Consider the following 15,349-nt stretch of genomic DNA (forward strand, 5'->3'; position numbering starts at 1 on the left):
CAAAAAAGAGTCTAAATGATGCTGGGCTACAACAAGTTAATCCTTAGGAAATTCACCTGATCTTTAAGCAGGTCATGTTTCCTAATGTCATTAACATTTCAATATCATTTTAACTCCTGCATTTGTGAAGCTGACATGAAGCCAACTCAAATATGGCAAAAGCTTTAAAGAGGTCAAGTTAAATTTGAGTGAACAACTTTCAATCCTTCTGTTCCTCACTACTCTCCCATCCCTATTCCTAACCCACCCTCAGGATGCCTTGGATCATTTTAAGTTATCAGAACTTGTATTTATTTCACCTTTCTTAAATCACCATATAGCTGCCTGGTTTCTCAGTTATGAAACAATGTGTGAGAGAATGTAAAATAAAAGTATGGGAATACAGGAAGATAGAAATTAGAAAGCACTAACTAGTCGGTGATTTTATATCTCCTTTATCATGACATGTCAACACACCATATTCCAAGACTGAATTGGAGCACTGAAAGAGTATCCACCATTATTGCAACAATATCAAACATTGCCAAAGAAAATAACATTGAGAGGATATTGAAGTTGAATAGATTTTTTATTTAACACAGGGTGAAATTGGATGTAGGTTTGCTTGCTGAGCTGGAAGGTTCATTTTCAGACATTTCATCACTAGACTAAGCAACATCTTGAGTGAACCTCTGGATGAAGCACTGGTAGTATAGCCTGCTTTCTATTTATATGCTTGAGTTTCCTTGGCTTGGTGATGTCATTTCCTGTGGTGTCATTTCCTACATTGGACAAACAGGTAGAAAACTAGGCACCAGGATAGATGAATATCAACTAGCCACAAAAAGACATGACCCCCTCTCATTAGTATCTTTACATATGGATAAGGAAGGAAACCACTTCGACAGGGACAATACATCCATCCTAGGACAAGCCAAACAGAGACACGCACGAGGATTCCTAGAAGCATGGAATTCCAACCGGAACTCTATCAACAAACACATTGACTTGAATCCCATTTACCACCCTCGAGAGAAAAAAACAGGACATCACATCACCATAGGAAATAACATCGCCACAGGAAATGACATCACCAACCCAAGGAAACCCAAACATATAAACAGAAAGCCGGCTACACCACCAGTGCTTCATCCGGAACCTCACTGAAGATGTTACCTAGTATGGTGACAAAACATCTGAAAATGAACTTTCCAGCTCAGCGAGCAAACCTACATCCAGAACCTCAACCTGAGCTACACACCTTCTCAAAATTCACTAACAGGGTAAAATTCCAGAGTGGAGCCCTACTTGTAATGGGTAGCCTCCTTGGCTCTGAGGCCAAATCATAGAATCCCTACAGAGTAGATAGAGGCCACTCAGCCCATTAAGTCTACACTGACTCTCTGACGATCATATAACCAGAGTCAAGTTATTTTCTGATAAGAATCTGTTCGGGATTCAAATTCCATCCCAGCACTGGATGGTCAAGGAAGGTGTTGATTGTCAAACTGTAAATCCTTTCAACATTTCTATGAGAGACAATAAGTGTGAGAGTCTCCTGGTCAGGTATCCTTGACACAGAGTGGAATCCTTCATGATATAGCTCATGTTGTTTGTCTGCCTTACACAAACTCCACAAGAACACAAAGAATGAGAGTAGGAGTAGGCCACACAGCCTATCAAGGCTGCTTTTTAGCATAATCATACTGAATTTGAGTTTCAACATCATTTTCTCTTCTGCTCCACATATTTCACACTTCCATGAGAGATCAAAATTCTGCTTATCCTAGTCTTGTGTATTTAATGATGAAATCCACAACTCTCTGGGATAGACACATCCAAAGATTCACAACCCTTTGAGTGAAATAATTTCTCCTCATCTCAATGCTGAATGATTGACCAGATTGCTCCCCCCATGTTTTAAATTCCCTAACTAAAAGAGACAATTGCTCAGCCTTGACCCTGTCAAGCCACTTTACAATCTTTTATATTACAACAAGACAGTCTCCAATTCCTCTAAACTGCAGAGAATAGTGGCAACATCTCAACAAAGGATAAATGAAACATACTTTTGTTGTTACATAATTGTATCGCAATTTGTTCTGTTCGTGTGATTGATATAAATAAATAAACAAAAATACACTGGCTTTATGAATAAAAGTAGAGAATATTGCACATTAAAATACATCTAGCTCAAATGGAAATACTAAAATAATTAAAGAAATACTACTTTGTGCTAGGACCTGCATTAAAGTCAACATAGTATTTTCCTGTCAAATTGAATCCAGCCTTCTGTCTGGTGGAACCTCCATTCCACGAAATTTGCTTAGCCACAAGTATATTATCTTAAAATGAAGTCTGTTCAAACAAAAATAAAATGCATATTGACATAACTTGCACAACATAGTCTGTTCAAGATATAATTGATGATGATCAGTTTGCATTCTACTTATAATTAAGTGAGCACAGGCACACACCATACTAATCTGGACATATATCACCAGTCTTTCATTGTCGCTGTATCAAAATTCTGTGAATGCCTACCATCTACGAGCACCATAATAACAAGGCCTCCAGCAGTTAACAAGGCCAATTATCACTTCTCAGAGAAACCAGGGATGGACAACAAATACCAGTTTTAAAGACTCTTGTGTAAACATCCAACAAAGTAGATTTTGATTTAAATAAGCCATAGTAATCGAAAATAGATCATCCACTCTCTCCTTACCTTCCATGATTTCTCTGCTGCCTGCAAAACTGTTGCAAGAAGCTGTTGAAGAATAGTGAGCTTCTGTTTTAGCATTAGTTCACGATGCAGAGCTTCCTATAAAAGAAATATAGATTCAGTATTCATCAAACTTTAACAACTTGATTAACTCACATTTTTGTTTCTGCATTTAAACTCTAGTAACTCACTAAACCTACAAATGCTGGATTATGTAATATATAACCAAATGTACCCACCTACTTTTTTTTAACTCATTCACAGGATGTGGGTATAGCTGGCTCGGCTGACATTAATTGCCCAGAGGGCAGTTAAGAATCAACCACATTGTTATGGGTCTGGAGACACATGTAGGCCAGACCAGGTAAGGATGACAGTTTCCTTCCCTAAAGGACATTGGTGACCCAGATGGATTTTTATGACAATTGACAATGGCTTCAGGATCATTGTTAGACTCCTTTTTTCTATTGAATGCATGGCAGGGTTTGAACCCGGGTCCCCAGAAAATTATTCCCTTCTAGAATGCATGAGTTCACATTCTATGACCAGGCATCGGACCAAGGCCATGATGATGAAAGCACCAAGTCCTAACCACTTATTAGAACTGTATACTTTTATGAGATACTTTCTGTCTTCAGAAAATGTCTTGTGAGATATTACCTTTAGATATTCAGAGAGCTGCTGGATCTCCTGCAAGATTCAAATTACAGATAAAATCAATTTAATGAACAAAATTCAGTGCAAGTGAACAAGTGGTATTCAGCACATTAACCTCTTCTGTGTATGTTAATCTTAATCCCTCCCTTTAAATGCCTCATAAATGACCAGAGATTTTGGCTCTACTATGCTATTCTAACATACGCTATCCAAAACATTAAATATTATGTGCCATTTGTGAGGTAGAAACAAAATACTCTGGATGTTGGAAATCTGAAATAAAAACATATGGTGCTGGAAATACTTGGTGGATCTGACAACAACTGGGAAAAACAAGATTTAACTGGAACGTTTTCAATTCTGATAAAGGGTTTTATACAACTCACACCATTATCATTTGCGACATATCTGTTGACATCAGTTTAAAACTAGTTTTGTATCAGCATATCACAATGACCTACAATGATGTTCAATAGTGCTTTCAACATTTCTACACCAATAAGAATCTTCAATGTCTAACTCATTCATCTCCTATCAAGACTGCGAGTTCAAGTCTTTGTAATTTTTCTTTATAATTAATTCTTTAGACACAAGGAATTAACCTTACCTTCTCTTTGTACCTTGTTTAGGCCTTGAATGTTTTCACTGTACACTGGTGAGTAGAACCCAAGTTGGCCACATGGTTATTGACTACCAGACACACCACATGGTGACAGGACGAATCACTCAGGTTAATCATTAATTAGCTACTTACAGGCTTAAATTGGCAATGGGTGGGACGGTCATCCATAGGCTTTCCTACACAGACTTAATTCTAATGGAGATGATTGGGCAAGAGGTTTCACGTGTATCACCATCCTACCTAATTGCCTGCACTTGCCATCTCCATGTTTGCCACCAGAGAGAGCAGACAATTCTGTTAAATGTTTCAGATTCATGGTCTTCTACCAATCATGATGGGTCATCAATATTTTCTGAAATATTTTCTGTTCCTCCATTTACAAATGCTGCCAGACCAGCTGAGTGTTTTCCAGCATCTTCTGTTCACTCAGTAATCTGCTTGCTTTGTTAATTATTATTCTATCATGATTGAACATTTTCAACGTACAATCTACTTTGATTTTAGATCTTTTATAGCCTTTCCCCCAACTAGTTCTATATTGTGATCACTAAGTGTGCTTCCCATTTTCTTTTTTTTTAAATCACCCTGTTCAGAGATGGTTATTACAGACCTCCGGATCAAGTGGGACTTGTGTCTCCTGGCTCAGAGGTAGGAACACTACTAATGAACCAGAAGAGCCCAAAATGCTTCCCATTTTCTCCTCCAATGTGTAATTGAGGTCAAGATTATTATTATTGATACCAGGTAGTTGTTGCTTGACTTGTTATTAAATGATCATTCAGATACATGGTAATGAGACATTCCTAATGCTCCACCGTGATTATCGCTAATGTTGCTGTTAATTGTTTGTCATTCGTGATGGCCAAGTAAGTGTTATTGAATTGTGAAAGATCTGAAACACAGTGCACCCCAGCAAGAGCACTGATATATTTTTACTTTACCTTATCAAGAACAGCCACACCGCATCTGTAAATGAAATACATAAAAAAGATATTAAAAGCACTCTCCAGCAATAGACTGCAACCGAATTGGCCTGGTTTTCCTCTGTAAATGTTATATTGGCCCATATGATATTTAAAGGTTAAATGTGGGATCTATATGTCAATGACAACTTTGCCTTGGCATGGACTCCATACAATGTTTTACTGTACATTAGGGTAGTTTCAGTTGGAGGGGGCAAAAGGCTTAGCAAAAATGAACACCTTTGTCCACATTGCTCTTTCCTTCCTGTACAGTAGTTTCAGTTCACTTTGATGACTTTGCAGGAAGCAGAAAAAGATTGCAAAAAGGAATTGGGAAATTAATAAATACTAGGCAGAAGTCATTGACACCAAGTTATAATCCAATAGGTTTACTTGAAATCACAAGCTTTTGGAACACCTTTTCTTCATCAAGTGAAATCACCTGACGAGTGACTTCACCTGATGAAGCAGCATCGCTCTGAAAGCTTATGATTTCAAACAAACCTGTTGGACTTTAACTTGGTGTGGTGTGACTTCTGACCTTGTCCACCCCAGACTAACAGTGACACCTCCACACAATAAATATTAAACAATGTATAAGAGAGTTGAATACTGTTAGAATCAAGTTTGAAGGGAACAGTGTAAATGATGTTGCACATACTCTGTTTGTTGGCTTGCTTCTTTCCTGATGAGTTCACCGATTTCACCGGGAATACCTGAAGGCATCTGTGTGGCTGAACAAACAGAAATGAGAAATTAGTTGCTTAAGTACAGTGATGAGTAAAACGCCCCATAAAAAAGCTCAGAGCGACCAGTGTTAGTAACATTGACTTGTTTCTGTAACAAAGTGTGACATTTGTCTCTTTTACAACAGTACATTAATAGGTAGACATTAGGTGAAATCTTCTGCTTGGTGGTGTCAGGCTTTGAGGTGGGAAAGGTATTTATTTAGGCAGGACAGTGGCCTTACCTCACTTTTTCTGCTTACATGCACCAGATTTAAGTAGGACAGTTCAAGAGGGCAGCGCCAAATTGGAAGGTTGGATCAGGGATAAGGTCCTCTCTGACCTATCACCTTCACCCTCAACCTTCTTCTACCTATCACATTCCCAGCTACCTTCCCCCCAACCCCAAACCTCGCCTCCTGTTTATCTCTTAGCCCCGTTGGGCCACCCACTCATTCCTGGTGATGAGCTTGTGCTCAAAACGTTGACTCTCCCGCTCCTCAGATGCTGCCTGACAGGCTGTGCTTTTCCAGCACCACACTCTTCGACTCAGTTAAGACCCAGTGCAGTATAAGGCTCTTAAGCTATTTCCTACTTAATGGACACAATTACCCTGAGCAGACAGGCCACCCTGATGACCACCACCAGTGGTAAAACTGTTGGATTTCATGCTGCTGCCTTCAAACCAGCCTGCAGGAGAGCATTAAATCCAACCTCTAGGGGGCTATCCGTCCACAATTAAATGCACAAATAAAAAAAAATTGTTAAAGATAACTGTCCCCAGGGTGCATTGTTACAGTCCATGTTGATTGATGCTGCATTGGAATGAATGTAAAGGTGTGCACATGTAGTTACTTGCCCAATGTCCAATTTAAAAACCCTCCATGAAATCTTCCAAAAGTGACACTTAGCTGAATTGTGGTAAGGTTCAGCCCATAGATATTTAGATAGCCTAATTATTCAAAACCATGTTAAAATGAAGCATAGGATTCATAATTACCATAAATTGACATCTAAATTAACCATAACAGCTAAACTTCCATCTTTGTTTGTAAACAATGCAAAAAGGCAATGTGGCACCATGCACGTTCCCAGAATATGGATGTCAATTCACTCCAGACAGCTCCAAAGGATCCCAAATTAGCTTTAATAAATAATAAAGGCCTGATATATGTCCTATCAATGCATACACAATATCTTTAAGTTTAATAAAAACAGAAGATGCTGCAAAAAACAAGGCAGCATTTTTATAGAGAGACAGAAAAAACACAATTAATGTTTCAGGGTTGGGACTTTTCAGTAGCACTGGGAAAAGGTTAGGTATGAAGTAAATGCAGAGCAAGTTGTGATAAGGACAGACAGGTGGTAAGTCCGTGCAAGGGATTAAATGACAGACATATTAGTCTTCCAAGGTCCAAGAGAATGGGTGATGAGGCAAGAAAAGAAATTATAAAACAAACTCTATGCCTAGAGCAGGTGTATTGCTAAAAGATGAAGCAAAGAAAGGAAAGTAAACAAAATGTGGGATAGATTGGAATCCAAAATCAATTGACTCAAGAAGACAACTTACCCGTAAGTAACCAGGAAAGTAAATGGAATGTTCGCCCTTATGTCAAGAGGGTTTGATTTGATTTGATTTAATATTGTCTTATGTACAATAAAAGTAAGTTTAATGTAGTGACCAGACAAATCATTACTCACATAAATACATCAGGGTAATAGAAAAGCATGCAGAATATAGTGTTAAAGTTACAGAGAAGGTGCAGAGAAAGATCAGCTTTAACATATGTGAGATCCATTCTTAAATCTAATAACAGCAGGGAAGGAACTGTCCTTAAATCTGTTAGTACATGTGTTCAAACTTTTGTACCTCCGCCTGTTGGAAGAGGGAGAAAGAGGGAAGGGTCTTTGATTATGCTAGCTGCTTTCCCAAGGCAGCGGGAAGTGCAGACCAAGCCAATGGAAGGATGTCTGGTTTTCGTGATGGACTGGGCTGCGCTCACAACTCTCTGTAATTTCTTGCAGTCTTGGACAGAGCAGTTGCCATACCAATCTGTGATGCAACCAGATAGGATGCTTTATAAGAATGGTGAAGTCTTACTGCAATGGTACACGGTACTGATGAGATCACATTTGAAATGCTGAGGGCAGTTTTGGTCCTGTTATTTAAGGAAAGATATTGTTTCATTGAAGGCAGTTCAGAGAAGGTTCACTATGATGATCCCTGATAATGGAGAGATTGCCTTATGAGCCAAGATTAGATAGGTTGGGACTGTAAGAGACAGTGAGGTCTGCAGATGCTGGAGATCAGAGTTGAGAGTGCACAGCAGGTCAGGCAGCATCTGAGGAGCAGGAAAATCAATGTTTCGGGCTGGAGCCCATCATTAGGGAGCCTTGGGGTGGAAAGATAAATAGGTGGGGGAGTGGGGCTGGGGAGAAGGTAGCTGAGAGTGCAATAGGTGATTGAAGTGGGAGTAAAGGTGATCTGTCGGAGAGGAGGGTGGAGCGGAAAGGTAAGAAGGAAGATCAACAAGTGGGACAGGTCATGAGGACAGTGCTGGGCTGGAAGTTTGGAATTGGGGTAAGGGGGGGTGAGGAAAGGAGGAAACCGGTGAAGTCCACATTAATACCCTGGGGTTGAAGGGCCCTGAGGCGGAAGATAAGGCGTTCTTCCTCCAGGCATCAGTTGGTGAGGGAGTGGCGATGGAGGAGGCCCAGATCCTGCATGTCCTCGGCAGAGTGGAAGGGGGAATTAAAATGTCCCGCCATGGTATGGTGGGGTTGATTGGTGCAGGTGTCCCGAAGATATTCTCTAAAGCACTCTGTGAGAAGGTGTCCAGTCTCCCCAATGTAGAGGAAACTGCATCGAGAGCAACAGATACAATAAATGACGTGTGGAAGTGCAGGTGAAACTTTGATGGATGTGGAAGGCTCCTTCAGGACCTTGGACGGAGGTGAGGGGGGAAGTGTGGGCACAGGTTTTGCAATTCCTGCAGTGGCAGGGGAAGGTGACAGGATCGGAGGATGGCTTTTGAGGGGCATAGACCTGACCAGGTAGTTGTGGAGGGAATGGTCTTTGTGGAAAGCGGATAGGGGTGGGGAGGGAAATATATCCCTGGTAGTGGGGTCTGTTTGTAGGTGATGGGAATGTTGGCAGATGCTTTGTGTTGGTGTGGTGGAAGGTAAGGACCAGGGGAGTTCTGTCTTTGTTGCGGTTGGAGGGGTGGGGTTTGAGGGCGGAGGTGCGAGACGTGGATGAGCTGTGTTGGAGAGCATCTTCAATCACTTCGGAGGTGAAAGTTCGGTCTTTAAAGAAGGAGGCCATCTGGTGTGTTCTGTGGTGGAACTGTCCTCCTGGGAGCAAATGCAGCGGAGATGGAGGAATTGGGAATAAGGGATAGCATTTTTGCAGAAGCAAGGGTGGGAGGAGATGTAATCCAGGTAGATGTGGGAGTCAGTGGATTTGTAAAAAATGTCAGTGTTGAGTCGGTCCTCATTGATGGAGATGGAGAGGTCTAGGAAGAGGAGGGAGATGTCAGAGATGGTCCAGGTGAACTTAAGGTCGGGTGGAATGGGTTGGTGATGTTGATGAACTGCTCAACCTCTTTGTAGGAGCACGAGGTGGCGCCGATGCAGTCATCAATGCAGTGGAGGAAGAGGTGGGGAGTGGTGTCGGTGTAACTCTACTCAGTGGAGTTTAGATTGAGAGGAGATCTCATTGAAAAGTACAATTATCAAGAGGCTTGACTGGGTAAATGCTGAGAGGATGTTTCCCCTCATGGAAGAATCTAGGACCAGAAGCCATAGTCTCAGAAAAAAAGCAAGGCTAATTTATTACTGAGATGAGGAAGCATTTCTTCCCACAGTGGGTTGTGAATCTTTGGAACTCCTTGCTACAGAGAGCAGCAAGAGCAGAGTCCTTGTGTGCATACGGCTGAGAAAGATTCATCATCATCAGGGAATCAAGGGTTATGGAGTAAGGGCAGCAAAGTGGACGTGAAGAATGCTGATCAGCCATGATTCTATTGAATGGTGGAGCAGGGTCAAGGGGCCAAATGGCCTACTCCTATATGTATTTTTTTTCTGGTCTTATTACCTTTACAAGAGTTACTAGGTATAGGCAATGCCCATGTACCATGAATGAATTAAAAACCCATCAGCAATGAATACAGAAGGCTTAAAAGTACATTACTGAAAGATAAGGTGTTGTTGCTGAAGCTCACATTGAGCTTCACTAGAACAGTGTAGAAGACTGAGGACAAAGATGTCACTGGGAGAGAAAGCTGGAGAATTAAAATGTCAAGCACCACGGGGATTATGCTTGTGGACAGAATGGAAGTGAACCACAAAACAGCCCCCAATCCGTGTTTGGTCTCCCCAGTAGACAGAAGACTATATTGTCTGCAGCTCTGATGAAAGGTCACAGACCTGAAACATTCATTCTGTTGCTCTCTCCAGAGATGTTGCCTCACCTATTGAGTTTTTCAAATGTGTGTCCTGATGGCAAATCACTAAGTTCACTTGAGGAAAACATTGCAACAGTTGCTAAAATACTGGCAGAGGATTCAGTCCCCACTTTTGCCAATATTCTGTAAAATTAACATAGGAGTGTCGCCTCTTTAAACAATGACTATATGCTACCGAACATTCAGAACACTGAAGTTTTATGAAAAACATTCTAGCTGGATTTGTCATAGAATCATAGAGATGTACAGCACGGAAACAAATGCTTCAGTCCAACTCATCCATGCTGACCAGATATCCTAGATAAATCTAGTCCCATTTGCCAGCGCAAGGCCCATATCGCTCTAAACCCTTCCTATTCATATACCAATCCAGGAGCCTTTTAAATGTTGCAATTGTACCAGCCTCCATCACTTCGTCTGGCAGCTCATTCCATACACGCACCACCCTCTACATGAAAAAGTTTTCCTTAGGTCTCTTTTATATCTTTCCCCTCTCACCTTAAACCTATGCCCTCTAGTTTTGGACTGCCCTTCCTGGGGGAAAAGACCTTGTCCATTTACCCTATCCATGCCCCTTATGATTTTATAAATCTTTATAATGTCACCCTTGATCTTCCAATACTCCAGGGAAAATAGCCCCATCCTCTTCAGCCTCTCCCTACAGTTCAACCCCTTCAACCCTGGCAAAATCCTTGTAAATCTTTCCTAAACCCTTTAAAGTTTCACAATATATCCTTCCTATAGCGGGGAGACCAGAATTGCATGAAGTCTTCCTAAGAGTCCCCTAAGAGTGGCCTAACCAATGTCCTGTACAGCCACAACATGACCTCCCAACTCCTATATTCAATGCACTGACCAATAAAGGCAGGCGTACCAAATGCCTTCTTCACTATCCTATATACCTGCAACTCCACTTTCAAAGAACTAAAACCTGCACTCCAAGGTCTCTTTGTTCAACAACACTCCCCAGGGCCTTACCATTAAGTGTATAAATCCTGCCCTGATTTGCTTTTCCAAAATGCAATACCTCACATTTATCTAAATTAAACTCCATCTACCATCCTCAGCCCATTGGCCCATCCGATCATGATCCCATTGTACTCTGAGATAACCTTCTTCACTGTGCACTACCCCTCCAATTTTGATGTAATCTGCAAACTTACTAACTATACCTCCTGTGCTCACATCCAAATCATTTATGTAAATAACAAAAAGCAGTGGATCCAGCATTGATCCTTATGGCACACCACTGGTCACAGGATTCTAGTCTTACAAGCAACCCTCCACCACCACCTTCTGTCTTCTACCTTTAAACCAGTTCTGTATTCAAATAGCTAGTTTTCCCTATATTTCATGAGGTCTAACCTTGCAAACCAGTCTTCCATGGGGAACCTTGTTGAGCGCCTTATAGATCACGTCCATATAGATCACGTCCACCATTCTGCCCTCATCAAACTTCTTTGTTACTTCTTCAAAAAACTCAATCAAGTTAGTGCGACATGATTTCCTGCACACAAAGCCATGTTGACTATCCCTAATCAGTCCTTGTCTTTCCAAATACATGCAAACCCTCTTTAGCTTTTGACTTATTACTTTGCTGAGGTGTAAACTCCCACCTTTGTCCCTTTTTGAAATTCTCTTGATGGTTGAGTCATGGTGTTGCGGTGGTACACTCGCACAGAAATGGAAATTTGAATCCTTTGCTCCCCAGTGAGTGGGTTCTTTACTTAATGGGGTATCATTGCTGCACGATACGAACTGTGGAGATGTCTGTAAACAGGAAAGGAGAAGTCATTTAAAAAATCCAATCAACAACAACTCTCAGGAGCAAATCATCACAGGATGGGGACGCTTCCTTCACATACACCAAAATTAAAACTCCTACTTCTCTGTAACCGTGAGCATTTACACATTATGCATAACAACAAGGGCTTTTACTGAAACCATACCAATGATTGAAGAGATTTTTAAATTCAGCTGAGTAGAAAATTAGTCTTGTTTTTTCACTAAGGAAGTGACATTCTGATTTCTAATTTCTGGTTTCTTGATACAAATCTGCATGTTTCTGTTTAATTGGTCCATGGGCAGCCTAACTAATCTTCCAATTGGTAAAAGAATTCCAGTTTAATTTGTCAGATAGTAAGGAATGGCAAATGTCATTGATGTTGAATATCTTAAGATACTCAATGTTAACCTTTTAGCAAGTGACTTTCACCTGCCGTGTATGGGATTTTCAAGTTGAGACTTTTGAAAGTTTCCTGTTTGCAAATATGTGTCTTTTCTAAAAAAGACACATCGTCAGATTAAGAAACAACAATGTCAGAACTCCCACAGGGCAGTGGAATTTTGTAAAATGTCTTCATTTTCTGCTTTGTAAAAATAGATTTACAGATACAAATCAAATGTCAAATGAGTAAACGTGAAATTGGCTGCTCACCCTAACTGAGAGTCCTCTTGACTCACCGCTCATTCCCTACTCTATTGCATTGAAAGCTGAGTGGATACAACAGCTTTACCAATACTGGCTGCAGTGGAGGCTATCTTATAAAATGTTGTTTCAAGTTGTACTGAAATTTATTAATTCATAGACTGGAAGTGTCTGGTATGATAAAGTACAGACACTCACCTCCAGTTTATTGTGAACTTTGCTGTAAATACTTTTGAGGCAATTGCCTGGAATGTCCTTAATTCTATCCATACTAAAATTTATGCTAACGCCTATGGCAATCTTGCTGATGGAGCTTACACCCAAATTCCCTGTTTAGCATATCTATCTACTTTGGAACTTAAAACAAAATTAAACAAATGAGATTCCAGGACCATTAAAGGTAGTAGTGAGTGGCTGCTTTTTTCTATCGATGTTGCCTCACCCACAGAGGCTCATGGCTCTTTTCCTCTTTCTTTGCTGTTATTATGGACAAGGTATCTTCAGCTGCATAGTCCTTCTGAGCACTTGTTGAGTGGGTTATAAATCTGAAAAATATTGCAGCAAATAACTCACCTCCTGACTCCTCAAACCCTGCTCATCATTTACAAACCTCAAATTAGAGCATGATGGAAATCTCCCCAATTGCCTGAGTAGGTGCAGCTCCAACAACATTCAAGAAGCTTGACACTATACACGACAAAGCAGCCCACCCAAGTGGCACCACATCCACCCATTTCCTCCACCACCAATGCTCAGTAACAGCAGTGTGTACTGTCTACAAGGTGCACTACCGAGATTCACCAAAGATCCTTAGACAGTACTTTCCGAGCCCATGATAACCTCCAACCAGAAGGACAAGGACAGCAGATGCATAGGAACACAGTCACCTGCAAGTTACCCTCCAAGCCACTCAGCCTCCTGACTTAGAAATATATCGCCATTCCTTCACTGTCATGGATCAAAATCCTGGAATTCCTTCCTTAACAGCATAATTGATCAACTCACAACAAGGTGGATTGCAGCAGTTCAAGAAGGGAGCTCAACACCATCTTTTCAAAGGCATCTAGGGACAAGCAATGCCCACATCCCACAAATGAATAATACAAAATTGTGGACAGAGGTTGAATGTGTAGAGCAGTTAATCAGTAAAGGTTTGCAATGATACATTAAGAAAATCTTTTTATCAAGCTCTAGAAATTTATGTTTTTCTCATATCAGGCACCTTTTGAATTTGCGATGGCAACATTTTGATTATTATTCTGTTTTGGTGCAGTATTGACAAACATGAAGAAAACTGGTACCAACTGTTCTTTTGCACTAAAGTTAGATGAATGAGTATAAGAGGATTCTACAGACCCAACACAGAAGTAACATTAAGCTTTGGGGAAAGTCGTGTAAATCAAAAGTTTGCTCTAAACCTGGCAGAAACCACTCAAATAAGAACCCTCTAAAAGAAACCAACTTAAACCGTAGTTATGGTGAGAATTTCCAGGAAATTTCAGGATGATTTATAATGCAATCTTGTGTTATCACAAATAATTTTTTCTGTACTGTTAGCATATCCTGACATCCAACCTGATATTTTTGGTTTAAAAATGATATTGTGTGGCAAACCCAGTCATGTGATGCAACATTAACAAAACTTTTCTGAAAAGTGTCATGATAGATTCATCTGCCTTTTGATTGTCCTCAGAGACGGAGCGTGTGGCGTCCAGTAGTGCCCTGGAGGTTACCTGTGATCAAAGAGTGCTGCAGAAGATGGGAGAACATTATTAGTCTTGGGAATAACAATCTCACTGAATTTGATAAACTTCTGAAGTTTTTCCTTCCGTTACAATTTCCTTCAGTAGCCTTTCTATGGATTAATTTGGTTACTAATATTTTCAGTTCTGCTTATAAGAGTGCAAACATGTGCATGGGGGTTTGCAATGGAAAAATATATGTTCAATATAACAAAAATGTGGTTAGAGGAACTAAGGTTTTGTAGAAAGACTGCACATAGAGGTAGAACTTTTAATATATTATGTCTGAATAATTTACTTAATCTTCCTCCACCTCAATAATTGACTATTTTCTTCTTGGCTTTATATCTTTCTATTTCTATGCAGTATGCATTTACAGACTTTCCAGTTTTTCATATGAATATTAACTTTTCTGTATGCTATTACCATTGTGGTTTTATTTTCCAATTTCTCACATTGTTTTACCCATTTCGCATGATTAATCAAACCTGTTGAAACTGTTGAATTAATCCAAAAACTGGCTATGTATCATTGATGGTGATCTTCATGGAGGATTTCTCACAGGGAGGCCTAATGAGAATTCTCATGCTATTTTCCAGAACTCATCTCGTTACTATGCATCACAACCATTGGCAGCCCGCTCATCATATCTCCCCTTTCACCCTAGGCAGAAGTATTCAACATTGCTCGGACCTCTAGATGTTACTGGCATAGGTGCCATTTTTAAAGACCAGGTGCTACCAGCCATGAGTTGCCATACATTATGCACATAGTGGGAAGACAACCACAAACAAACACTTCTTAGGGCACATAGGTGGTGCATCTGACACTTCATTGCAAATATAAGTATACATTCAAAAACCTATTGCTATTTACGAATCAAGCTACACAGTCTACCCATACATAAAGATTCCCCCACCTTAGAACCTGTCTAAGGGAGTGTGCTCTTTCTTAATGCCCAGTGTAGCCCAACGTTCTGTCATTGTTCACGTGGAACCATCACACATTGGCTAACCTTTGAACAGTTGAGAATATTACTTTAA

At 40.4% G+C, this 15,349-nt stretch overlaps 1 protein-coding gene across 4 annotated transcripts in view; it reads right to left on the reverse strand.

The window, feature by feature from the left end:
* The window catches only part of LOC122563161 (TRAF3-interacting JNK-activating modulator), a 38,237-nt gene that overhangs the window by 17,628 nt on the left and 5,260 nt on the right, over positions 1-15,349 (reverse strand). For all 4 annotated transcript variants that reach the window (XR_015750912.1, XR_015750911.1, XM_087973550.1 and 1 more), the window contains exons 2-6: positions 11,753-11,906; positions 5,607-5,679; positions 4,925-4,949; positions 3,365-3,394; positions 2,708-2,803 (exon numbers count right to left, since the gene is read on the reverse strand). Coding sequence is in view for 2 of the 4 variants with exons in the window: in XM_087973550.1 (XP_087829676.1) it covers positions 2,708-2,803; positions 3,365-3,394; positions 4,925-4,949; positions 5,607-5,679; positions 11,753-11,906 (378 nt within the window). In the remaining 2 variants the exon portion in view is untranslated. The remainder of the gene's footprint in view (positions 1-2,707; positions 2,804-3,364; positions 3,395-4,924; positions 4,950-5,606; positions 5,680-11,752; positions 11,907-15,349) is intronic.

This window comes from Chiloscyllium plagiosum, unplaced genomic scaffold, assembly GCF_037043375.1.
Source record: "Chiloscyllium plagiosum isolate Xiang-an unplaced genomic scaffold, Cpla_swu_hap1 HiC_scaffold_26, whole genome shotgun sequence".
Taxonomy (NCBI): Eukaryota; Metazoa; Chordata; class Chondrichthyes; order Orectolobiformes; family Hemiscylliidae; genus Chiloscyllium; species Chiloscyllium plagiosum.